This window comes from Rhinolophus sinicus, linkage group LG03 (assembly GCF_036562045.2).
Source record: "Rhinolophus sinicus isolate RSC01 linkage group LG03, ASM3656204v1, whole genome shotgun sequence".
NCBI lineage: Eukaryota > Metazoa > Chordata > Mammalia > Chiroptera > Rhinolophidae > Rhinolophus > Rhinolophus sinicus.
In genome coordinates this window covers 64,483,869-64,510,445 of record NC_133753.1, presented here as the reverse complement: position 1 = coordinate 64,510,445, position 26,577 = coordinate 64,483,869, and the positions used below count along the sequence as shown (strand labels likewise).

The 26,577-nt window shown below is 35.6% G+C and overlaps 1 protein-coding gene, 1 non-coding gene and 1 pseudogene across 2 annotated transcripts in view; 2 read left to right on the top strand and 1 right to left on the bottom strand.

Annotated features, from left to right (window-relative positions):
- Positions 1-2,329: 2,329 nt before the first annotated feature.
- On the bottom strand, positions 2,330-2,411 carry TRNAS-GCU (transfer RNA serine (anticodon GCU)). Its single transcript has one exon. It is a non-coding gene; the product is annotated as a tRNA-Ser (tRNA).
- Positions 2,412-2,557: 146 nt separating this feature from the next.
- Positions 2,558-26,577, top strand: part of KNL1 (kinetochore scaffold 1) — a 51,690-nt gene continuing 27,670 nt past the window's right edge. The window contains exons 1-8 of the mRNA XM_019725479.2: positions 2,558-2,880; positions 7,890-7,942; positions 8,861-8,900; positions 10,006-10,065; positions 13,365-13,426; positions 23,960-24,012; positions 24,253-24,286; positions 26,116-26,153. Coding sequence (XP_019581038.2) covers positions 7,908-7,942; positions 8,861-8,900; positions 10,006-10,065; positions 13,365-13,426; positions 23,960-24,012; positions 24,253-24,286; positions 26,116-26,153 — 322 coding nt within the window. The 5' untranslated portion in view covers positions 2,558-2,880; positions 7,890-7,907. The remainder of the gene's footprint in view (positions 2,881-7,889; positions 7,943-8,860; positions 8,901-10,005; positions 10,066-13,364; positions 13,427-23,959; positions 24,013-24,252; positions 24,287-26,115; positions 26,154-26,577) is intronic.
- LOC141570598 (elongation factor 1-alpha 1 pseudogene) lies at positions 21,274-23,236 on the top strand (annotated as a pseudogene).

The following is a 26,577-nucleotide window of genomic DNA, read 5'->3' as shown; positions in this document are numbered from 1 at the left end:
GTCTTACTGCAATTTCATATGAAAGAAACCACAAATGAACTAAGCATGCAAACAGGTACAGAACTGAGGAATTAAAAAGTGAGCCTCCACTCAAAATCTCCTATTTTTTCTCTAGACACTTCTAGTGCTTTGTGTATTTTCAGAACTTCTATTGCTGAAGATTTTCCTTTGAGAAGAGAATCCACTCAATTTTATTTGTAGACTGGACACATTGATAGACCTTATTAATTTTCCATAGGAAGTCATCACTGCAAGAAGCAGGCAAAACTCAGAAAAAGGATGCAGCCTTACTAGTCTTTAGAGAGGTTGCAGCACTCATGGGCAATTTAAATACTGTCTGGCAAGTGCTGGGGGACACCCAGGGAGCTACAGGAGCATCTAGGAGGGCTGCAAAGCTCCTAAAGCGAGAGAGAACACAGGGACTAGTTGAAAGAAATCTAAGGAGCTGCAGGTTGCAGGGCTGGGGGCGGGCCTGTTGATGGGGATGACGTATGAGCTGAGAGCTGAAGGAGGAGCAGGAGCCAGCCAGGCAGGGGTAGATGGGAAAGAGGTTTGGGGGAATGGGTGCCTGTTCCAGGGAGAGGCGTAGGGACAGCATCTGCAAAGGTCTTGGGGGAGAGAGCAAGACCTAGTCCAAGGAAAGCTTATGATCAGTGTCTTGAGGGTGCTTTATAAAAGTCCCTCAGGGGCTCTTAACTTTTTTGTGACATAGACCCCTTTGGCAGGCGGGTAAAGCCTATGGGTCCCTTCTCAGAATATTGTTTTAAAATGCATAAAATTAAATTTGTTGGACCACAAAGGCAACCAATTATGTTAGAATACAGTTATCAAAATATTTTTAAATGTTTGATATAATAATGCATGTACTTCTTTATGGATGCATAACATTACAAGATGTAATGGGCAGGTCTACCAATAACTACCATTATTTTGAACTAGTGATGAGCATAAAGCAATAACAGTAATGAGATACAAAATATCCATGATTTCTATTGGTGACAAAATCACAGATAAGGTTAATATTACGGTACTTTGTTGTTTACCTTTATTGAAGGAAGCACTTTCAATTCGAGATTAATGAAAATAAAGATGCAATTTTTTTCCCCAAATAACCAATTGAATTTTATCCATGGTCTTTTGGGAGTGTGTGGAATTCAGACAGAAACCCTCCCCAGCAGCAGGATGGTGAATGGATTAGAAAGCAGGGCTGAAAACAGATGCTAGGGTGACCCTCAGCCCAAGAAGTATCAATATTCCCAAAATCAATGTTCTTGGATTTAAGAGGAAGGAGCCAGGGGAGCTGGCTGAGCAGATGCTACTGCCTTCCACTCTCAGTGTCCCAAACCTTGCTGAAGCACCTGCCACGTGCCAGGTTTCAGGGTACCATGCGGTGCAGAGAGAATGTGTAAACCATTTATTTCCGCAAGGGACTGATGAGCCCTTTGTACTAATCTCCAGCACGGTATAAGATGGTGGTTAAGAGCCACCAGCGTTCCATAGACTTGGGTTACACTGCCCTTTTTGCAATTATATAAGCTGTCTAACCTTGGGCAAGTTTATCTTCCAGTGTCCTCATCTGTAAAATGGAGTAATAAAAATATCTATCGTGATCACAGGGTTATGGTGAGTGATGTAATTCATTGTGGTGCCTGTAGCTAAATACTGGATAAATAAAGGTTGTTAAATGTGAGTCGAATGCATTTGCCTGATGACCTTTCAAGATTGGAATTTCTGTTTTCTGCTTCTATGCCTCCCTCTCCGCTTAAATCCGAGAAAGGACTTCTCTGGGAAGGTAGCCACATTTCAGGTTTTTAGTCTCTGGCTTCTGGATAACGTACAACCAAGGTTCCACATGTTGTCAACATCTTTTTAGTTTCCCACTGTATTTTATTCTTGAGCACCTGCAGCCTGCTGGGGACTGGAAGAAAATCCGGAACACTGTCTCGCGGTAGCTTCTAAAGTGAAACCTGATATTTTATAGCAAGGACAATTATTAAAAACTCTGGGGTAAAATTCCACAATAATTGAAGCCCCTCAATCAGGAGCTAGGTTAATTAATGTGGAGCAGATCAGCATTGAAATATATGGGAATAGTAATAATACTAGAATTTTATGTATTGTTCACTTTATATAAAAAGAAATTAAATCTGTTGATGCCCAGAAAACGCTCCTTTCTTTATCTGTCAGGTCAGAATACTCCAAAAGCCGCCCGCCTTTTAAATATCTCAGATGAGATTGATGGTGCTAGAATAAATTGACTAGTAAATCATACTTAAGCTATTTCCACTTTGCAAATAAATTTACACATAATCGAAGCAAAAGTCACCTTCGACGAGGATGGGATTCGAACCCACGCGTGCAGAGCACAATGGATTAGCAGTCCATCGCCTTAACCACTCGGCCACCTCGTCCCAAAAGCCTACCCCTTCCTGGTAGCTATAGGGAGTAATACTAGGGGGATGTGACGCAATATTATGGACGCCGCCATTTTGTACGGAAGCAAAGAGCCGATCGTTTTTATAGCAAGTAATCAAGAGAAGATGGCCGCTCCCATATTATGAGGGAGATGCAATGGGGGAAACAAAGAAAATTCTGTAGAAAATGAGAAACCTTGAAGAAACTGAAATTGGCCTACACGCTGGAAAGGAAGTTTGATTACAGGAGCCTTAGCAATAGGGGTGGTCTGGCTTCTTAGGGGCGGGGCCGACGCAGAGAGTGACTTTGCGCGTGCGCATCATCTAGGCGGTTAGATTTGAATACTGCGCGGAGGCAGTCTGGGAGCTGTGAGGTGACGTCGAGAGCGGCGGCGAGCTTCCTCTCTGCGGAGCGCGGACCCCAAACAAGTCTGAGGAGAGTTTATCAAGCAGAAGGGCGCGGAGGGTAAAGACAATGACCCTTTCGTTCTGGGCTCCTGGGCGGGGGGAGGCTTTAGGTGTTGTCTGAGCACTCTAAACGTCCAGCGATGGAAAGGTGGGGGATGCTCCCTCAGTCAGGCAGCCCCCGAAAGCGCTGGGCCCAGGGTAGAAGCTTCTCCCTGGGTGCGTGGGGCTCTCTTTCCTCACCTGGGCCAGCACACTATGCTCCTTCCCTCACCGTAGCACGTTCCATCCACACCTGGGCCCCTCGGGCGGGCTCGACTCGCTGAGCCGTAGCTCTCGGCGTCCGGGGCCGCGGCGCCCCGCCCTCCTTCTGTCCTGGCTCCCGGACTCTTCTCGCATCCTTGCCGCTTTTTCCTAGGGAACTCTCGGCTGTTTGTATTTCTGACTCAATCTTTTCTTAGCTGTAAATGAAGTGACAGCACCAATAAGTGAGTTTAAACTCTCGGCTTGTCGTGGTTTATTTGCAGTGTCTTGCAGTGCTGTTACTGCAGATGTAATAACGTGAGTAAAGAAGGCAGTATGAGAACGCCACAAATAAGTTTTTAAAAATCTTCCTTTGCCCGTCATTAGCTCAGAGTTAAAACCCCTTTTCTTGCTGTTTATCTCAATGCTGGAGTTTAAGAAAACAAAGTTTTTTAATTGCCGATTGGAATTTTAAAGGTACATTTATAGAGATGTGACAGAAGACTAAAGCAGAACTTACTCTAGATATTAAGATTGACGTTTTCACTTCAACTGAATTGGATCAATCGAATTGCTCAGCTATTTATTGCGTTCCTTCTTGCGCTAGGGCTGGGAGCGGATGATGCAGAGTCCCTACTCTAAAAGAGCTTGCAGTCTAGAAAGGGAAATAATTAATATACGCAACTATAATACGAGACAATGTGCAGGATTATAGGACATTCTAAAGTGGTATGGGAACACGCAGAAGGGAGAGCTTATTTGGTACCTTTAACAATGGAGACCAAAGGAGGCTTCGTGGAGAAAGTGGCGTTTGAGGCGTTGAAGGCAAGAATGATTTACGGAGATAAGCTTAATGTATCCGAAGATTTTGCTAATTAAAGGTTAAGTTCAGAAGGAGAACTGACTCTGGGTGGTGAACACACAATGGGATTTATAGATGATGTAATACAGAATTGTACACCTGACATCTATGTAATTTTACTAACAATTGTCACCCCAATAAATTTTTTTTAAAAAAAGGTTAAGTTCAAAGCAGTATTCTTCCTGACTAAGTGGATGACTGGAAATGTTTACAAGATGATAAATGGATGAAAACTGAGTAAAAATGTTTGGAGTGTTAGTATTAATGATGTTTGATGCTAAATAAGAGACTGGAGAAGATTCTCTAACTATTGATAGGATGGCTATCCAATAAAACTTTCAGTGATAGTGGTTATGTTTTATACATGCACTGTCCAACTCGGCGCCCATTAGTCACATGTGACTGTTGAGCCCCTGAAATGTGGCTATTGTGGCTGAAAAACTGAATTTTAAATTTTGTCTTATTTTAATTAATTTACATTTAAATAGCTACTGTATTGTACAGCACAGGTCTACAGCCTGCAGGAGTGAACAAAGACCCAAAAAGTAAATATTTCAGGCTTTTCAGCCAAATGGTCACTGGCATGGTCTCTGTCACATTCTTTTTTATTTGTTTTTTGTTTTGTTTTCTACAACCCATTCAAAATGTAAGAAACAACCACTATTAAGGGCCCATTTGGCCCAGTAGCCATAGCTTGCAGACCTCTGGGTTATTTAGACTAATAAGTAGTTCCCAAAACTTTCTTGGCTCATGGTGCCCTTAGGTCAAAAGAAATACCTAACAGTTCCATTTATGAAGTAGTTAGGTCCAAACCACTTAAAAAGTTGTTACATAAATTTATGTCCTGACCACATAGTAGCCATTTGAAAAAAGATACTATGCATAAATTGAAGGAAAAGATAATATCTTTATTAACAATCACAATTATTTACTAATTGGATATGCGTGCCTGTTGAACACTGCACAACTTCTCAAATCTTGGAATCAGATTGGACTCTGCCGCCCTCATTTCCTGTACCACACTGATTAAAGTAACAGCTTTATATCATCTGCCAAAGATCCAGCTTTGCAATAGTATGTTATTAACACTAATGTGATGTGAATGGGTACTATTTTGAGCTAGTAGTTCACACAGTACCTGAGAGATATTGAAAATTGCTGTTTCTCTCAACATTTAAAATATCCCAGGACACCTCTGGGAGTATGCTGTAGCACCCCTGGGTTCCAGGTGCAGTTTTGGAACCAATCAATAATCAACTAGTGTGGCAGAGATCAAGAGTTCAACCACAACAGCATTTTATAAATGAGGCTTAACATTGGGGATCTGGAGTCTCCTATTTCTGTTGAAGGTGGAACTTACGTTATGTAATAAATAGAATATTTTTAAAAAGGAGACTTTAATAATTTTTAAACCTCATCAATTAAGTGTCAACTCGTCTGTAGGTTAGACAGGAATGATTCTCAATGACTTTCTAACAGTGAAGGTGTATAGGTGGTCCTAATTTGATAATATTTAATATCTTTATCTGTGAATTTTGAATATGTCACTGAATTTGAAAATATTCCCATATGTGGAAATGATCATAAAGGTAACTTTAAAGAATTTCTTAATTACTGATTCAGCAAATGTTTTTGAGCTTTACAAAGCGTTGTGCTAGGTTCTCAGAATATAACAGTGAACATAAGAAACACCAGCCCTGTTCTCGTAGAGTTTACTGTTGGGGCAAGGGTAGTTTGGGACATAACAGGAATAATTAATTTACATAACAGACTTAAATTACAGTGCAGAAATGTTACAAAAGAGACATACACAGTGCTACAAAGACTGCTTTTCTTGCCTTTCTTGCCAAGAGAGAATATCAAATATAAATGCAGTGACTCAGGAAAGCATTGTGTGTGCAGGAATAGAAATGCTAGTGTGGCTAGCGTAGTGAATGAAGAAGACAGTGGTATGAGATGAAGTCTGAAGTCTGAGAGGCAAACAGGGACCAAAGCTTGTCGAGCTTTGTAGGTCCTGGTGAAGAGTTTACACTGAAACGGGACTGTCTTAAATGTGATTTATGTTTCAGAAAATAAGTGCCTAGTATGTTGAGGAAGGACTATAGAGGAGATAAGTGAAAGCAGGGAGGCCAGTGAGGCAGGTATTGCAGTATTCTACGTGAGAGAGAAGGGTAGCTTGACCTATGGTGTAGCACTGAAGATAGAAGTGAATGGATTTGGGATATATAGTGGAAATAGAACTACTAAGAGTTGATGATGGATTGGATAGAAGTGGAAATAGCTATCATACTTGTTTGATCTCAGGGAAAGTTTTCAAAGTTTCACGATTAAGTTGATGTTTGCTATTGTTTTTTAAATCCATACTATTTGTTAGATTAAGGAATTTACTTTCTATTTGTAGTTTGCTAAGTTTGTCTTTTTTTTAAAAACGTGAAAGGATGTTAAAGTTCATCACATTTTTTAAAAAAAACCTGTTGAGATGATCATATGATTTTTCCCTTTTAATCCGTTAGTATGATAAATTGTAAAATTAGTTTTCTAATAAACCAATTTTGCATTTCTGGAATAAAAGCAACATAACTATGATATATATCCTTTTTACAAATTGCTGGCTCCTTTTGCTATTTATTTAGGATTTTTATATTTATAGTAGTAAAATTGTCGTGTAATCTTTTATTGTACAGTATTTAGCTGGGTGGAAGGGCTGGATGTTTGTGTATGTGAGATGGAGGTGGTTACAAGGAAAGAGCTTTCTTTAAATACAAAATAATTAGTTTAAAGTAGTGTAAGTGGTTGCTTTTGTGAAGGAGGAAATTGACGCTGTTTTAAAAAACCAGTCTTGTAACATCAACTTCTTATACTGTATGCAAAAGCTAAAATTTTAAAATATGATTTTAAGTAGATATGGGTGTTACCTGTGAACAGGAGGTAAGTGAAACCAGAAGAATGGAAAAGCAGACTGAGAAAATGATGGAGGACAAAAGGAAGAGGGTTAGAGATCAAATCCTAGAAGATGCCTGTCATCCTGTCTATATTGGTAGCTAGTTGAATAAATTGATACTAAAAAATAAGCAGACTTTTATTTCACTTTGAATTTCAGGTTCATTATAAAGAATCATTCCTTAATTTACCTTTTGTTATGTATGATGAAAGCATGTAAAATAAGATATCTGGGTGTGTGTTTTTTGTTTGTTTTTTGTTTTTCAGTTATTGGTAAAAATCACATTGATTCTAACAGTTTAAGAATACGGTACTAATTTAGTGTTGTGGTAGACATGCTGATATTGTTGAGTCAAATCTCTAAATGTTCTTTTTTTGAAATCTTTTTTTATTGAAATGGGATTTTTTTCTTACCCAGGGTTAAGGGTCTAAAGTTAAGGCATAAAGTAAAACTCAGTACAGTTATGGGTAGGTAGGAATTAAGACCAGTCAAAGAAACATTAGGTTATGCCTCTTTCACATTTTTTCCAAGACAAACACTCATTGAGTGGAATTGTAAGTGTAATTAGCTGCACTGTTTAAAATGTTATTTTTGTATCTTAAAATATTTGAGTACTTATAGTTGAATTTTCATTAGATAAATATACATGTTATGCAAATCCACTGTATTTTGATACTTAATTGACTTCATTTTGGGATTGAATTATTATTATGTAATCCATAAACTCTTCTTATAAACTAGGGCAAACTTTTATTTTAACCCCTAAAGTTCGTATCATCCCATTCAGTTAGTCACTGATTTTATTTTAAATATGAGGATTTTCCAGGTGTTTTGATTATAACAGTGCGTAGCTAAACTCAAAATTTTTCATGTCTTATAGCCCCATAGGGTACCTTTTCCTTCCTTTTTTTCTCTTGTCTTCCCCCAGAAAGTAATACTGAAATCACAACTCTGCTCTTAATCTCTTCAGATTGTAGTTTCTCTTCCTTTTTTCTCACCTTTTCTAATACTGTGTTTGTTACAGAAAAGGTTTTCTTCAAAAATGGATGGGATGTCTTCAGAGATTACTGAAGAAAAGTAAGTTCATGCAATGCAGCTAAAAATGTTAAACTCTTTATCAGAGAAGGATAATTTTTCAACTAAGATCTATTGATAACTTCTGAAATGTTTCCATTCTCTTCTAGAGAAAAGAAGTAAAATGTTACAAAGTCTTAGCCCTTCTTGCCACAGCTTAATATAAACTCATCTAGAGTCAAAACTGTGAGAAACTTTAGAGACCACCTCCCATCTCTGCAATTTAAGGATGAGAAAATTGAGGCCCAAAGAAATGAAATGATTTGTCTAATGTTGGTATCACAAACTGGTGGCCCGTTTACAGTCAGAGACATAATTTCTTTTCCTAGACAATGTTTTTTAATGTTTAGTTAGTTGCTAAATTTCAAAATCTCAAGATTTCATATAAAACTTAGATTTGCAGCTTCTCTTGAAAAATCAGCTGTGGCAACATTGGGTTATATTCTTGCTTGACAACAACTAGCCTGAGTAATGGCTATGACCTTTAGGCCAGGCAGGAACTCTTCATTATAGTCTCTACCTCACCTATTTTTTTTTTTTTTACTTACTAAATTATGTGTTTATACTCCATAGGTATTTGGAATTTTCAAAACCTTGTCTAAAAATCACACAGTAGTAAAACCAGAGCTAGAATCTCTTGATTTATAGCCCATTTATTAATTGTACCTCTGTAAATATGCTAAATTATGTTGTACTGATTGTGTTTCGAGAGGTAGTCTTGTGTATAATATGTATTTTAAAACACTGACTTCCTAAATATTTAATTTAAAGTGTTATAATATAAATCTTGCTAAGTGAAAGTGATGCCGAGTGTTAAGTGAAAGTGATGACCAATTTAAAAGCATGTAAGGGATGCTATGATGGCTTTTGAAAATTCAGTCTTTTAACAATGTGTATATAAAATTTGTTTTCCTCTTTCAGGGACAATATAGAGAGACCTGTTAGAAGACGACATTCCTCAGTAAGAAACACTTGTTTATGTTAATTGTTAACCTTTTTTGAATGATGACTCTATACCACAGTAATTTTTACTGTGGCATCACCATTCCACCCCCTATTGCTCTCTAGATAAAGACTCAAATATTTAAACTGGTTACACAATTCTATAAATATACTAAAATTTGTATTTTATTAATTTCATGAACTGTATGCTATATAAATTGTACTTCTATAAAGCTATTTAAAAATATATTTAAACTGGTGTAAACACTGTAGCAAGACACAAAAATCCAACTTAAACTTATTTAACCACAGAATTTATTGGGTTACAAACTTGAAAAATCCAAAGATAGGAATCACTTTAGGCATGACTTAGTGACCAGGGGTTCTAGTAATATCATCCGTACAAGGATTTCCTTTCACTTTTTCTGCTCTTGACTGCTTCCTCTGAGTAATCTCCATTATTAGACAGGCTCTCTGTGCTTACTACAGTATATCTAGCCCTCTCAACTTTCAGGTTCAAATCTACAGGAAAAATAGTGTCTTATTTCTTCAAGATAAAAAAACCAAACAACTCTAATATTGTGATAGTGTGGTATGGTGTCAGAGGGTTGCTAGACTTATGGTGATCACTTCTTTAGGTGTATAAATGTTGAATAACTATGGTGTACCCCTGAAACTAATATAATATTTTATGTTAGCTATATTTTTAAGTAAAAATCTTAAAAACAAAAAACAAAAAAAAATCCTCAGGATTAAATCATCTTGGCTTGATTATCTTGATATGGGTCAAGTCCTCATTCCTGAACCAATCACTATTGCTGAGAGAATATCATGTGCAGATTTTTCTAGACCAGGGCTACATGTTTTACCCTAGGTTGGGATGCAGCTTCATCCAGACCACATGGGATGAGAGTTGGCAAAATAATAGGAAAGGTGGGCATGGAGGGAAGGGAATAGATACCAAATATTTAAACAAGCCACAAAATATAGCTCTGTACAATATGAATTTGAGGAGTTTAGAGGTTTTTACACGAATTTTAGCATCTCTAACTTTCTACTCTTGGTATAACTTGAAATAAACTGATAATAAATATGCCATATTTTCTTGAATAATTCTCTTCTAGATTTTGAAACCCCCAAGGAGCCCTCTTCAGGACCTCAAAAATGGGAATGAAATAGTTCAGGTAAGGGTTTAGTGCAAATATTTTCTAGATCACTATTTTCAGTGATATCTTTAATAGGAACTTTATTAGACATATGAAGAGAGAACATCTTAAATGATTCTCAGTTGAATATGTGCTAGTTAGCATCCCGTGGTCTTCAGGTTGAAATCCAAACACGAATAAGCTGACACTCATGATTTTTAACCCCTGTTTACTTTCCAGCCCTCTTTCTTGCCACTCTCATACATGTATCTCACCATTTGGAATTGCTTACTATTCCCTAAACAAAACATGAACTGTCAAGCCTCGATGGCTAGTCCTTCATTCTTTTTTCTTCTACCATTTTATTAAAAAATTTTTTCAAACATGAAAAGTAGAAAGAAATTTATAGTGAATGCTCATAAAGTAATCACCTAGATTCTACGATTAATATTTTATCATACTTTATCATAAACCTGTATCCCTCTTTATTTAGTAATTCCTATTTATCTTTCAAGAGTCAGCTTTGGAATCACTTGTCTCAAAAAATCATTTCTCAATACATTCTATTGTAATTATTTACTAATGTAAGACCATATAATTCTGAGTGCTTTACTTTGGCTTCTCTTTCTATTTCTCAAATACATCAAGCTTTTTCCTGTGTAAGGGCCTCTGCACACATTCGCCTAGAATGTTTCCCTCTACCCAACTCTTTATCTGACTACTAACCAGTCCTTCAGGTTTCAACTTAAATGTACTTCCTCAAAGAAATCTTTCCTGATTCTCAGGCTAAATCAGTTTTTTGTATAATTTTCCTTCATACCACTCATCATACTTTGAGTTTTATATTTGTATGGATTTTTTGTTTTAGTATCTGTCTCACCATTAATCCCCAGTAGAGTAGGGACTGTATTTTTTTTAACCACTATTTTTCCATCACTCAGCCCAAGAGCTGGTGTGTGCATATTTTTAAAAAACTTTTAATGAAATTTGAATGATTTACATGACAGATTCATAGACTCAAAGGACTTTAAAATGAACAGTAATCTGGAATCTAGCTTCTTCACTTTATAGATGAGAAATATGAGGTCCAAAGAGGTTAAATGTTTGTCTAAGCCCACACAGCTAGATAGTGGCAGACTTCCAACTGGAGCTCGAATTTCCTAATTTCTAGCTCAGCGCTCTTTTCCATATACCACACAAATTTGTTTTTCTTTTTTTAGTAATAAATATACTAATATTTGGATCTGAGGATACTGTTGAAGAGCAGTAGAAAGCCCCAGCCATTGAAGACTTGAAATATTCTAGCAACTTCCCTTCCTATCTCTTCTGACAGAACTAGTCAAAATTAGTTTACAAAGACTGCTGTAGGTCAAGAAAGAAGTGGATATAAGTACCTTTGGAGGAATGCAGACCTAGTGTGTGGAAGGCCACACTGTCTAGATCTACCATGACTTCCAGAATATTGAGGAGAGTGGAGTTTGCATTTTGAAGATCAGTTCTGAGGGAACTGACGTAGCTGAAAAGTTGCTTGTCACACATGCCTTTTTATCTTTCATGCTGAATACTTCACTTTAGATCTTCAGAGACTTATGTAAAGAAGACTTTTCTAGAATAAAAGGCATTGCATTAAAATTGTTAAAAAGAAATATGTTACTCTCTTTTAGTCCCAGTATTTACTATGTCAGTGTTAGGGTCTTAACAGAGTAGATGAACATTCCTGATTCTTTGTTATAATTAGAATTATGTTCAGGTATTCAGAATTGACACAGTAAAATTCTTTGGATTTTGCTTGTTTCTCTGTCTTGCTTTTTGTGTTTGGTGTCTATGTGAGTAAAAATGTTTGTTCTTGTTACAGGTATGAGGGAAAATAAAAATAGTGTATTATAATGAAAGATGCTCAACACCACTAATCATTAGGGAAATGCAAATCAAAACCACAATAAGATGTCACTTCATACCCATTAGAATGACTACTATCAAACAAACAGAAAATAACAAATGTTGGCTAGGATATGGAGTAACTGGAACCTTTGTGCACTGTTGTGGGAATGTGAAATGGTGCAGCTGCTATGGAAAACGGTATGGTGGTTCCTCAAAAAATTAAAATAGAATTACCATATGATCCTGCAATTCCATTTCTGGGTATGTACCCAAAAGATTGAAAACAGGGTCTTGAAGAGATGAACACCTCTGTTCATAGCAGCATTATTTACAGTAGTCAAATGGCAGAAGCAACCCAGTGTCCATTGACTGATGAATGGAGAAACAAAATTTATCAATGGAATATTATTCAGCCTTAAAAAAAAAAGGAAATTATGGCACATATCACAGCACGGATGAACCTTAAGGTCATTATGCAGGTGAAATAAACCAGGCACAAAAAGACAAATACTTTATGATTCCACTTATGAAGTACATAGACTAGTCAAATTCATAGAGACAGAAAATAGAATGGTGGTTACAGAAAGGTTAAGGGGGAATGGGGAGTTGTTTAGTGGATACAGAGTTCAACTTTGCGAGATGAAAAACAATTTTGGAGATTGGTTGCATAACAAAGTAGATATACTTAACACTACAGAACTGCACCTTTAAAAATGGTAGCAATATTTTAGTACTTTAGGCTAAGTGAAATAAGCCAATTACAGAACGACAAATACTGCATAATTCCACTTATATGAGGTATTTAAAATAGTCAAACAGATTTAAGCAGCGAGCAGAAGAGTAGCAGTTGCCAGGGGCCGAGAGGAGGGGGCAAATGGAGAGTTGCTAGTCAATGGGTATTTGCTACGCAAGATGAATATGTTCTAGGTATCTGTACAACACTGTGCCTACAGTTAATAATATTGTATTATACCTTTAAAAAATCTGTTAAGAGGGTAGATCTCTTGTAAAGTGTTCTTACCACAAGAAAATAAAAATAAAACATTTTAAAAATGGTTAAGATGGTAAATTTTATTTATGTTTATTTTGCTACAATTACAATTTTTTTAAAATCTTAAAAATAGTAGTAAGATTACCATAACAGGCACTTGCTTTGTCCCAGTCTTTCATCTTAATAGCAAAATAACCATTCATTTAAAACAGAAAAGGTAAGGGGCAATACGTAATCACCTTCCTTAAGTATATGTTGTTTGTGTCAGTATACTTATTATCACTTGCATTGAAAATTATATTCATGTTAAGTGCTTCTACATTGATATATTTTGGAGAATCAAAATAATAATCAAAATAATAATATCAAATTAATTCAGAATAAGACTTGGTCTGTCTATGGTACTCTGGAAACCTAATTTGCAGTGGTTTCATTAAGAATCATACCATATATTCTTTGCCCTTAGGAGCCCAATGCTTTGAGAAACAAGAAAAGCTCTCGTCGAGTCAGCTTTGCAGATACTATAAAGTAAGTAGAAAGGAGAAATAATTTTAAAATTACAGGTAATGCTTTTTTGTGTGTCAAACCAAATATGTTGTTACTAACAGACTCTGATAACCGGTGTTTCAATAATAAGCATTAGAGAATTGTTATTTAAAAGGTTGTTATTCAGCATTATGCTTAAAAGAGAAAGCATTTCCTCTAAAGTAAGGAACAAAACAATTAAGTTTTATCAATGTTAATTTAACTTTGTATTGAAGGTGGTAATCCACAAAAGTAAGCTAGAGAAAGAAATTGGAGTTATAAAAATTAGAAAGATGGGATTAAATCTATTATGTTTTGCAGATTGTGTATTAGGAAAATCCAAGAATATCAATTGAAATACCTCTACAGACATACAATAAGTAGCAGGACATAAAAATAACATATGGAAATCAATATTATTATATATATATGAATAATCAGAAAAAATATAAATGTCTTTTCTATGGTTTATTGCTGTAAATATGATACAAGCATATAAAGAATAAAACATTACTGAGGGATACTAAAGAATAATGTACAAATGAAGACAACTACTTCTGAATAAAAATATTCACCATCATAAAGATATCACTTCTCCCTAAGTTAATTTATTAATTTAATGTAATTCTTATATGTAGTGTTTTCATGATTATTTTCTCGATGTTCGGCAGTATATTTGTATTTCCTCATTGATTCAAGAGTTGTTTAATAGAGAATTTTAAAATAAGTGGTAAGGATGTTTTGTTGTCATTTACTTTTAGTTATATTGTAGTCAGAAAATGTTAATCTTACATTATTTTGATTTCTATTAAAGTTTTTTTGGTAATCTTACATAATCATTTTTGTATTTTTTTTTGGTAAATGACAGAATGTTTTTATTTCGTCTGAGGGTCCGTAGATATTTGAAAAGAAGACATATTTTGTATTTTAGAGTGTAGAGTTTGATACATATCAGTTATATCTGCCTTGTACCTTATGTTATTTGGGTCTTCCATACTCTTACTTAATTTTAGTCACTTTAATCTGTCATGAGGTATAAGAGAGAGGTAAATTGATACTGCATCTCACTCTATCTCTCTTTATATCTCCAATAGTTTTTCTTTATGAATGTTGATTCTGTGTTCATTAGTACATCATTGTTATATCTTTATTCAGAATTGCATTTTCTATCATTATAAAGTATTTATCTTTGTTTATTGCTTTTTGACCCAGATTCTAACTAGACAGCTATTTCGACATCTGTCTCTGCTATATTTTTGTTGTCATTTGCCTGGTATACCTTTGTGTGTTGTTTGACCATGCATAAGCAATAGTACAATTAGTTTGTTTACTCTCCCCCAACCAAATTTTAGTCAATAATATACCTTTGTACTATTAAATATGTTTAAACTTCAATGAAAACTTCATTGTTTCAAAGATGAAATATTGCCATTTGGGACAACATGGATGATTTGGAGAGTAGTATGCTAAGTGAAATGAGTCAGATGGTAAAGGACAAGAACCTTATGACTTCACTCATGTGGGATATAAAACAAATCAACAAACAAAACAAAAGCAAGCTCATAGATACAGACAACAGAATAGTCAGTTACCAGAGGGAGAAAGGGGTGAGAGGAGGATAAAAGGGTCAAATATTTGGTGCTGGAATGAGACTAGATTTCTGGTGGTGAGCACACAATAGAGTATACAGACATATCATAAAGATGTCCACCTGGAAAAAAAACTTCTTTGTTTTATATGTTATTCTTTGACAGTTATAATAGATGAGGTAATTAGCATGCTTCTGTCTCTCGTCTCTGCCCATCATTCCCTTCCCAATTTTTTTAGTTGTATCATCTCTATCTCTGTTTCTCTCAGTATTTGACATTAGGGTATAGATTGCATTTGTTTGTCTTAGTTCTGTTATATATGGTATTTATATTTACATCAGTTCCTTTGCTATAGTTGCCCTAATTATCTCCTGGTTGGCTGAAATTTGTTCTCTCATTGTTTCCCCAAGAAGGGCTCACTGAAACAATATTCCCTGAATTGTTGGGTGCTCAAAACTTTTATGTATAGCCTTTGTACTTGAAGAAGAAGGCTTACCTGGATAGAGAACCTTCAGTTTACATTTTCTTTCCTTAAGGAACTTATTAATGTGATTCTGTTGTCTTCTGGCATTCAATGTTTCTATGAACAAGTCTAAGGAGTGCATGATTTTTCTCTCATAAAATGATTGACAGGCTGCTTAACAGATTTTTTTTGTTTCTTTATCCTTGAGGTTTATTGACTCTACTAGGATACATCTCCATTTTGACTTTTACGTCTTGAATCTTGAATTGACTTTTAAGTGTTTTTCTCTATTCCATCATTTTAGATTTCTTTAGGGACTCAATAATTTATAAACACAAATTAGGTTTATATTCATTACTTTTCTTCTGTATACATTATTTTCTTTACTAATTTCTTTTATTTTCTTTCATTTTTTTCATTTAAAAAAATTTCTCTATGTCCTTTACCATATTTTCCAGTGTTTATACACCTATATCCCTTCTAGTTTTGCCTTAATTCTGTGATTATATTTTTTATTTTATTTTCTTTAAATAATTTTATTGGGGAATATTGAGGAACAGTGTGTTTCTCCAGGGCCCATCCGCTTCAAGTCGTTGTCCGTCACTGGCCCATGTGGGAATCGAACCAGCAACCCTGTTGGTCAGAGCTCACACTCTAACCAACTGAGCCATCGTGCACTGAGTTCTTGTATTTCAGCTTTCATTTCTGTTCTTTGTAGAGATGATTGCTTTGTTATACTTTTTAAATCCATAGTCAATTGTGTGTATACAATTTTCATCTGCTCTGGAACAACATTATTCTGATGACTTTTTCTTATGTTAGTAAATTGTTATGCTTTTCCTGCTTTTAATCTTATGGTGTCTTTATAGATTCTGTGCTTTTTACTCATCATTGAATGGGTCACGTTTTCCTCAACCAGTTATATTCACGACATTTCTGTAAAGGGTGGAAGGGGTATGGTGGTTTTCCAAGGTGGCTGTTTTTCTGTAAACAAAGGCTCTCTTTTTCAGCTATCATAAAGACAGTCTACTTAATATTAGTTTCTTCAAGTTTTATTTTCTGTGTACTTCAGACTCCTTCAACTTGGCTTTTTGTGAGGTGAGCTCCTAGATCAATTTAACCTTGAATTTAAGTATTTTAGGATGAAACCTTATTAATAGGCACAGAGTAGCCTGTGGCAGCACACAGCAGCCCACAGCCCACGGCAGCTTATGCCAACCACCGACTGCTCACGGCAGCCTAGCTCCAGGGAGAGCTGTTCACATGCGCCCATGTGGGAATTGAACCTGCGACCTCGGGCTTTAGGAGCTCGGCCCTCCAACCACCTGAGCCACTGGGCCAGTCCATTTGTCTTTTATTTATAAATCGATTAATGTCTCTTGGCCAAACAAGAGTTGTCAATATTTCATGTGTTGAATTTTGGGGAAAAAAAAAAAAAAGATGCATGATGAGATTTGGTATAATCAGGGAAGATTAGCTATTGCCTGCCTGTAGACTTTTCTAGGTGGTGTATTCCTTGGTAAAATTGCCACTCTCTTCCTCAGTCTTGCCCTTGGTCTTGCAGACTACGTGTTGTTTTTGTCTACCAAAAATCAGTCTCTCTCTCAGAGGTGGGCTTCTACTGAACAGATTCATTAGACATGTGTATATAAATAAGTAGAATGCTACTACTAAAGATACCATGAGAAATGAATCAGAATACTTATTTAAGTAGATTATTCCTTATAGGCATTCTACCTAAGAAAGTAAATTATAGTGTAATTATGGCTTGCTGATAATGGAATTGAAACTATTAGTTATTAGAATGATTTAGAATGTTTAATGGCACCAAGCTATGAAACCTAATGAATTCATCTCCACAGTAGATACTTACACACCTATCACAAAGCCTTGAATGCTTCTGTCTGTATACTCCTTTAATAAGCTTGGCCAAGTTTTGATTTAATAACTCATTTTTTTCCCGTTTGTTTCAGATTGACTATTCTTTCACATGTTTCCTATAGGTATATTTATATTAATGTAAAAATAAGCATTTTTAACTTTCTATTGGGCATCTGATTGTTCCTTGTGCTAAATTGGTTTTGTGTAAATTAGCCTTTATTTTTTTAAGTTGCTTCCTTGCGATTATATTTTGCAAAGTGGAATTGCTAGATTTAAAGGGAGAGGCAGTTGTGTAGCCATTTATTATATTTTTTGTTATTGATTTTATAACCACTAGTAATGTACTTTTTTTTTACCAATACACTATAAACATTAGACTTTAGCACTTATTTTTAGCTAATTTAATTGATTATATTTCTCTTGCTTATTTTAATTTGTATTGTATTTGCCATTACTATTTTTTCTATATTTCATTCATGCTTTTTTTTCTCATTTTGAAATGTTTCATTTTTTATTTCCTCAGCTACTTAGCCAATATTGAAGAAAATATTTTGAGGGTTTTGTGTGATATTTTAATAAATTTTGTGTTTATTAAAGCATGTGTCTTCTGGTACATAAATAATTTTTGTAGATTATACCTTTGAAAGCTTTCCTTATATCATAAATACTATGTAGGTGTGAGAGAGAGAGAGAGAGAGAGAGAGAAAGGAATGACCATAATTAAGACAAATATATAGAAAAATAGAGGAAAGAATTATTTTGCCCTTTTGGTTAGGTCTTTCCATATGCTTGCTAAATACAAGGTGTGATAAAAAAGATCAGTGAATGTTTAAAGTTAAAAAATATATTACAGTAAAAGACACATTCCATTAATCCCCCTCAAAATATTCCCTCACTTTGAACACACTTATACCATCGTTCTTCCCACTTTCTGAAGCAGTTCTGGAAGTCCTCTTTCAGGAGTGTCTTTAGTTGCACTGTTGTGGCTGCCTCGATGTCCTGAATCAATTCAAAATGTTTACCTTTCATGGTCATTTTGACTTTAGGGAAGAGCCAGATGTCTCATGGTGCCAGATCTGGTGAATAAGGTGGATGAGGACACACCATAATGCTTTTATTTGACAGAAATTGCTTTAGCAGAAGCGATGTGTGACGTGGAGCCTTTCTGTTGTGATCACAAAATACCGTGAATACTGCTGCCAAGTGCTATCCAGTGGAAAGGCAGTGATCTTCAATACAGGAAGTGGCGAGTTGAACCTTAGTGACATTGTGTGACAAGTTTCAACTTGTTCAGTGCAGTCAGTCGGGTGTGAGCTGTGGTTGAGAGAAGGTGTGTTTTAAACTGTGCCATAAATCATCCTCCATCATGACAACTTTCCGTGTCACACATCGCTTCTGGTATACGGCAATTTCTGTCAAATGAGAACATTTCATTGTGTCCTCATCGACCTTATTCACTGAACTGGCACCGTGTGACTTCTGACTCTTCCCCAAAGTCAAAATGATTCAGGACATCGAGGCAGCGCAACTAAAGACACTCCCGAAAGAGTACTTCCAGAACTGCTTCAGAAAGTGGCAAGAACAATGGGATAAGTTGTTCGAAGTGAGGGGGAATATTTTGAGGGGGATTAATGGCTACGTGTCTTTCACTGTAATAAATTTTTTTTTTAATTTAAAACATTCACTGTAGTGTTTGATCACACCTTGTAGTTCCCTTTCCCCTCCCACTGAATTAGTGTCTGTGACTCCCAGGTATATTTCATTAGTTATATCTTTAAAAGATACAAAAATATTTTTAAATAACATATTAACAATGCTAATATCACATCTTTTTAAAAGCGAACGTAAATTCCATGATACAAAAAATCTGGTCAATGTTCACATTTCTTTGGTTGTCTCAATATTCCTCCCGAGATGATTTGTGTGACTTAGTATCCAAACAAAGTTAGCACATTCCATTGGATTGATACCTCTCACAAATCTCTTGATTCTCCCTCTATTTATTTATTTATTTACTTACTTACTTATTTATTTGCTTACTTACTTACTTGGTTGTTTGTCCTATAGAGTATCCCACATTCTGGATTTTGCTAATCATATCCCCATGGGATAATGTTGTTTAATATGTTCCTCTACTCTAGATTTCCTTTCAATTGGTTGTTAGTGCTGGAAGGCTTGATTTGACTTAAAGCTGATGTTTTGGACAAAAATATTTTATAGTTAATGTTCTATGTTTTGTATGATAGAATGTTAAAATTAGAGGATATAGTCCAAACTTTTCTTTTTTTAAGGTGAGAAGATTAAAGCCAGCAAGGTGATAGGACTTTCACAGGATAATACAGGTTAATGACAGAGCCACAATTATAATATAGGTCTCCTGATTGCTAGTCTACTGCTTTTTTACACTGGTCCTGACTACCTTTCCCAAATACCGTTAAACCTACGCCACCTTTTCCTTTCCTTAGAAATAATCTATTCACTATACTTACTTTTCTAAAATGGCTCTGGAATATCAAAAGGAATTTCAGATTCAAAACCATAAAAAAGACCTGGAACAAGTTCTGGCTTGTTACTAAATAGCCCCTCGTTCAAGTCTTTTGACTTACCAGAGCATCAGTTTTCTCTTCTTTTAGGATGGAAATAATAGTCTTTACATATCTCATAGTGTCATTGCATGGCCAGGATAAGATAGTGTGTGTTATCACAGAAAGTATCAGTTTGAGTAATATTAAACAATGTATATAAGTAGTGTTTCAAAAAAATATTCTTTGTTCAAATAGACTAATTGAAAAACAATCAGGGTGGGGGAGGTTGAAGAAGGTAAAGGGGGTCAATTCTGTGGTGATGGAAGGAGACTAGACTTTGGGTGACGAGCACGCAATGCAATATAGAGATGATGTACTCGTATTGTAATATTGTACATTTGAAACAATCTTATTCACCAGTGTCACCCCAATAGATTTAATTTAAAAAAAGAAAAAGCCACAGGTTTCTAGATATAGAAACAAGTACAGTAAAATAGAGAAAACAAGTATAGTAAGAGCTATCTTAAAATTCCACCTAACGGAATCATTAGAATAACCTATATTTTCCATTCCCTGTGTAAAGTGTACTGATACTTACAGTACACTGAATACTGTCATGTCCATAAATTTCATATCCTGAGAGTTGATTGGTTGACTTACCAAGGTGTGTTTATCTTGTTTATATAGTTGAAGTTGTAATTAAATAATCTAATATTACATAAATGGATGAAAATGAGCTCAAAGACAAAGATAGTTGTTTCTATGAAAATTGTATTGAATGGCTAGGGAAAAGTTTATAAAAGTGAATTTATTTTAAAAAATGCTTTCAAATTTGGTATGAGTGAGACAACATAGAAGATAGGGAAATCACTAATAAAAATTAAGAAGGATTCTGTTGCTTTAAAGTTTCTCTATAAACTTTATAAATACACTAAAATTATACCAGTAGATCCACACTCAGAGTAAAGACAGATTAATATTAGGAGATTTGCAAATTAAAATCCAATTTAAAAAGTGGTTAAGGTATGTATGGATCATATATGATTTCTTACTTTAAAATGTATTTTTTTCATTAATTGACCAACTACTGATCCTGCTCATATTGGATAAAAAGGCTTCTATTGTTCTATTGTAAATCATTTGAAGAAAAGTTATTTTAAGTACAGCTTTGAAGTTATAAGCTCAGATTTTGAAGGCAGACATATTTGGGTTTGCATTTGGCTCTGCCACTTGTCAGTTTTATGATCTTGATAGTTACTTAGCCCTTATGACTCTCAATATCTATATCATCTGTAAAATAACATGATAATTGTTATAATTATTAAAAATGCACATAAAGAACATAGCACAGCTTTTTCACAACAGGTTTCCTCCAGAACACAGGTGCAGTGAAAACCACCGCTGAATCTAACCCAAAATGGGAAAGGAAAAGACACACATCAACATTGTTCTCATTGGACACGCAGTTTCCGGCCAGTCTACCAGTACTGGGCATCTGACCTACAAATGTGGTGGGATCGACAAAAGAATCATTGAAAAATTTGAGAGGGAGGCTGCTGACATGGAAAAGGGCCCCTTCAAGTATGCCCTGGGTCTTGGATAAACTGAAAGCTGAACGTGAGTGTGGTATCACCACTGATAGCTCCCTGTGGAAATTCTAGATCAGCAAATATGTGACCATCATTGATGCCCCAGGACAGAGACTTTATCAAAAACATGATTACAGGCACATCTCAGGCTGACTTGCTGTCCGATTGTTGCTGCTGGTGCTGGTGAATGTGAAGCAGGTGTCTCCAAGAATGGGCAGACCCGTGAGCATGCCCTTCTGGCTTCCACACTGGGTGTGAAACAACTAATTGTTGGTGTTAACAAAATGGATTCCACTGAGCCTCCTTACAGCCAGAAGAGATACAAGGAAATCGTTAAGGAAGTCAGCACCTACATTAAGAAAATTGGCTGCAACCCTGACACAGAAGCATTTGTGCCAATTTCTGGTTGGAATGGTGGCAACATGTGAGAGCTAAGTGCTAACATGCCTTGGTTCAAGGGATGGAAAGTCACCCGTAAACATGGCAGTGCCAGTGGAACCATGCTGCTTGAAGCTCTGGATTGCATCCTGCCACCAACTCGTCCAACTGACAAAACTTAGCATCTGCCCCTCCAGGACGTCTGCAAAATTGGTGGTATCGGTACTGTCCCTGTGGCCCAAGTGGAGACTGATGTTCTCAAACCCGGCATCCTGGTCACCTTTGCTGCAGTCAGCGTTACAACTGAAGTGTGTTGAAATGAACCATGAAGCTTTGAGTGAAGCTCTTCCGGGGGAACAATGTGGGCTTCAATGTCAAGAATGTGTCAAAGATGTTTGTCGCGGCAGTGTGGCTGGTGACAGGAAAAATGACCCACCAATGGAAGAGGCCGGCTTCATAGCTCCAGTGATTCTTCTGAACCATCCAGGCCAAATCAGTGCCGGAAACGCACCTGTGCTAGATTGTCACACAGCTCACATTGCTTGCAGATTTGTGGAGCTGGAGTAGAAGATTGATCATTGTTCAGAGAAAGAGCTGGAAGATGGCCCCAAGTTTTAGAAATCTGGTGATGCCGCCATGGTTGACGTGATTCCTGGCAACCCCTGTGTGTTGAGAGCTTCTCTGACTACCCTCCTCTGGGCCATTTTGCTGTTCATGACATGAGAGACAAACAGTTGCTGTGGGTGTCATCAAAGCAGTTGGACAAAAGACAGGTGGAGCTGGCAAGGTCACCAGGTCTGCCCAGAAAGCTCAGAAGGCTAAATGAATATTATCCCCAATACCTGCCACCCCAGTCTTAATCAGTGGTGGAAGAACGGTCTCAGAACTGTTTGTCTCAATTGGCCATTTAAATTTAATAGCAAAAGACTGGTTAATGATTACAGTGCATCGTAAAACCTTCAGAGGGAAAGGAGAATGTTTTGTGGACCATTTGGTTTTTTTGTGTGGCAGTTTTAAAGTTATTAGTTTTTAAAATCAGTAGTTTTTAATGGAAACAACTTGACCCAAAATCTGTCACAGACTTTTTTTTTTAAAGATTTAATTGGGGAATATTGGGGATCAGTGTGTTTCTCCAGGGCCCGTCAACTCCAAGTTGTCCTTCAATCTAGTTGTGGAGGGTGCAGCTCAGCTTCAAGTCCAGTCGCCGTTTTCAATCTTTAGTTGCAGGGGGCGCAGCCCACCATCCCATGCGGGAATTGATCTGGCAATTGTTGTTGAGAGCTCATGCTCTAACCAACTGAACTATTCTCAATGGCAGCTTGTCTTCAATCTAGTTGTGGAGGGCGCAGCTCACTGGCCCATGTGGGAATAGAACTGCAGCCCTGTTGTTCAGAGCTCATGCTCTAACCAACTGAGCCATCCAGCTGCCCCTGTCACAGAATTTTGAGACCCATTAAAACAAAGTTTAATGAGAAAAAAAACATAGCACAGTGCTTGGCACACAGTATGCATGCAAATTTTCACTGCTTTGTTGTAACTGAAATAAAATTCTTTTAAGAACTTCTATATAATGAGTAATGCTTAATATTAGCAGAATGAAAATGAATTGGTTAAATTCTTGAAGGCAGATATTAAATGCTACTTCTTCATGAAGCTTATTCTTAATCATCCCAATGAAAAGAGATCCCTTGCTCTGGAGTCCATGCCACCTTATCTGGACTGTTAATAACAAAATTCAGTGAAGTAAGGTTTATAATCACTGTTCCAGTGCTCTCTCTATATGAAAGCACCTTGAGGTCAAGGATCATGTGTCAGACTCTAGTGTATAGCACCGGGTATATAGTGAGTGCTTAATAAATGTTTGTTAAATAACATTAATATTTTAGGTTACTGAGAGTGATAAAATAATTATTTGGTCAGAGCTCATTAAAAAACCATAACAGATTTTAATGTGGTAAACTAATTTTGGCATTTGAAATATTATTAGTACGTGATGAGAAAGCTGAAATCAAAGTATAATAGCTACCTGTCTCAAAACAGAGTATAAGTTAATCCCATAGTGTTCTAATTAAAAGTTACAGATTTTCATTAATCTTTATTTTCTCTTCTAGGGTATTCCAGACAGAATCTCATGTGAAAATAGTGAAAGAGTCAGAAATTGCAGGTAAATATGTTAATGCAATCCCTGATAAACCTGTTTTCTATGAAATTTTACTATAGCTATGTAGTACTATAACCAGATAATTCATAAAACTTATTGGCTATCTTATTGCTTAAAAAGTATAACTTGAATCATGGGGGATAGAAAGATGGGTAGTTAATAATTTTTTTGTTGTTAATGTCCTTATGCAATTTTTCTAATGCTTTGTCAGTTATCCTTGAACACATTTTATTTTATTTTTAGAAACAGAAGCAAGAGAAAATGTTCTGTTTATACAGTAAGTAAGGAAAATGTGATTCGAATTATATTTTAAAAGTTGTATATTAAATGAAGTGCTTTCTAAATTAATATCCTTTTTGTTTTTGACTTTTGTGTCTCTTCTGGAATACTTAGTATTAATTCACAAAAAGTCTGCAGAATTTAATATACTGCTATATTTGATAAGTATGTGTATTGTGTACAGCTTATTCTTTTAATAGAGTGATGAAATACTCTTTCATATATAAATCCTTAAATATATCAGCTAGTATAAAACAAATACCAAGCCTTCAAATTTTTTTCATTAAATTAGTTTTTATGATATTAATACAGGTAACTCGATTGTTAGGTTCCCAAAAAAATACCATGTTATGCAAATCCATATTATACGAAACAAACAACTAGTACAAAAAAGGGAGTTAGATTCCAAAAATTTAAAAAACGTACTATTATATTTGTACAATGAAGAGAAATATCTTCATTAAAGCAATTTTCATCAAAAATGTAACATATTAATATGTATTAAATAGTGTTTTCTTCATCATCACTACTGAGCTTTTATTACATTCCCTGTTGTTCGGGGATTTCCCTAATTTTGAATGAGATATTTTTTGCTCTTAAAAGCTCTTATTACACTCCGTGTTGTTCAGGGATTTCTGTAATTCTCAAACCGTGTTAGAGTGAAACCGTGTTCTAGGATGCCGTGTTGTACAAGGGTTTCCCCCAGTTCTTGAACTGTGTTAGAGCAAAACCGTGTTATAGAAGTGCTGTGTTATACGGGGGTTACCTGTACACAGAAAAGTAAATACCAGTAGCTCTTGAACAAATGAAAAGATGCTTATCTTCGTAAGAGAAATACAAACTTAGACTATATTGAGATAATTTTTTATCTAATTAGTTAAGAATATAGGTAAAAAGTCACTTACTGCTTGTGGGTATGAACTGTAGAAGGCAGTTGGCCATATCGTTTAAAATTTTAAATGCACATGCCCTTTGACTCAGCAGTTTCATGTCTGGGAATTTAACTCACCAATATACTTATAAATGTTTGAAATGATGAATATATAAGATCATTCACTATAGCCTGTATTGTAATAGCAGATGTGAAAGATCCTATGGGTCCCTTAATGAGGGACTGGTTAAATAAATTACAAATTTTCTGTGTAATTGACTCTAGTTAAAAGGGAAAAAAACTTCCCTTTATATGCTAATACAGAAAAATCTCTAAGCCTTATTACTTAGGTTCCTTGAAGATAACCACTGTTGATAATTTTTGGTGTCCTTGCAGAAATTTTATATGTATATCCAAGTCCATGTTTATCTTTAGCTTTATTTTTTTAAGCAAGACAAAAAAATGGAATCACTTAATGATGTCTTATAGCACTTCTCATGTTGTTACATATAGATCTACCTCAGCACTTTCTATGCTGTTATATATAGATCTACCTCATAAGCTGTTGCATGTCTATGCCAACATTTAACCAGCTCCCTATTGAGGGACCTTTGGGTTGTTTCCATTTATTTTTTAATTTATTTATTTTTAAGGCTCAATTTCTAGAAAACGAATTGCTCTATACGTCATTCTTTTTTAAATAAAATAAGCAGTATGTATTAAGCATGTTTTTGTAGTATTCTAAAAATTAAAAGACCATTAAGACAAATTTGAAAAGGGTCCTTCAATTGCTTTGTATTTTTTCTGCCTGTATTAGATGAGTCTTTTTTTAAAGACGTCTTTGTATTTTCCTGCCTGTCACACTATGAAAACTTTTCACCTTCCCTGCTTTTCAGCTGTTGTGATTCTTGGTCATTGTTCGGGTACAGATTTTTAAAACACTTTTTAAATTTTAGGAATAAGAATCCAGAAGATAATTACTGTGAGATTACTGGTGAGTATGATCAGAATACTTATCATATACCTTTCTCTTCATCTAGATTTCTTGATAAGTAATATCTAAAAGAATCATGAAAAATAAAATGTGACAAGAGCTCTATTAACACAAAATCTTCAATTTAAAATTTCACAAATTTTCTTTATTTCTCACAAACCTGCTGTTCCTCTTGATTTCTCGGTCTTGGACTTCCACACACTCATTCATTCACTCAAGTCAGGAATTGAGTCATTTTTTAACTTTTGCATCATTTCATGTATCTATTTGGCCTTACTCTCTCTCTATTCTGTCTCCTAAACATCTTGCACATCTGTTACCTATTATCTATTCCTTTTGCCACTGTTTGAATTCAAGTTCTCATTCTTTCTTGGGTTATTGTATTTAGTTTCTTATCCTTCTAATCCGTTCTATATATTTCTTA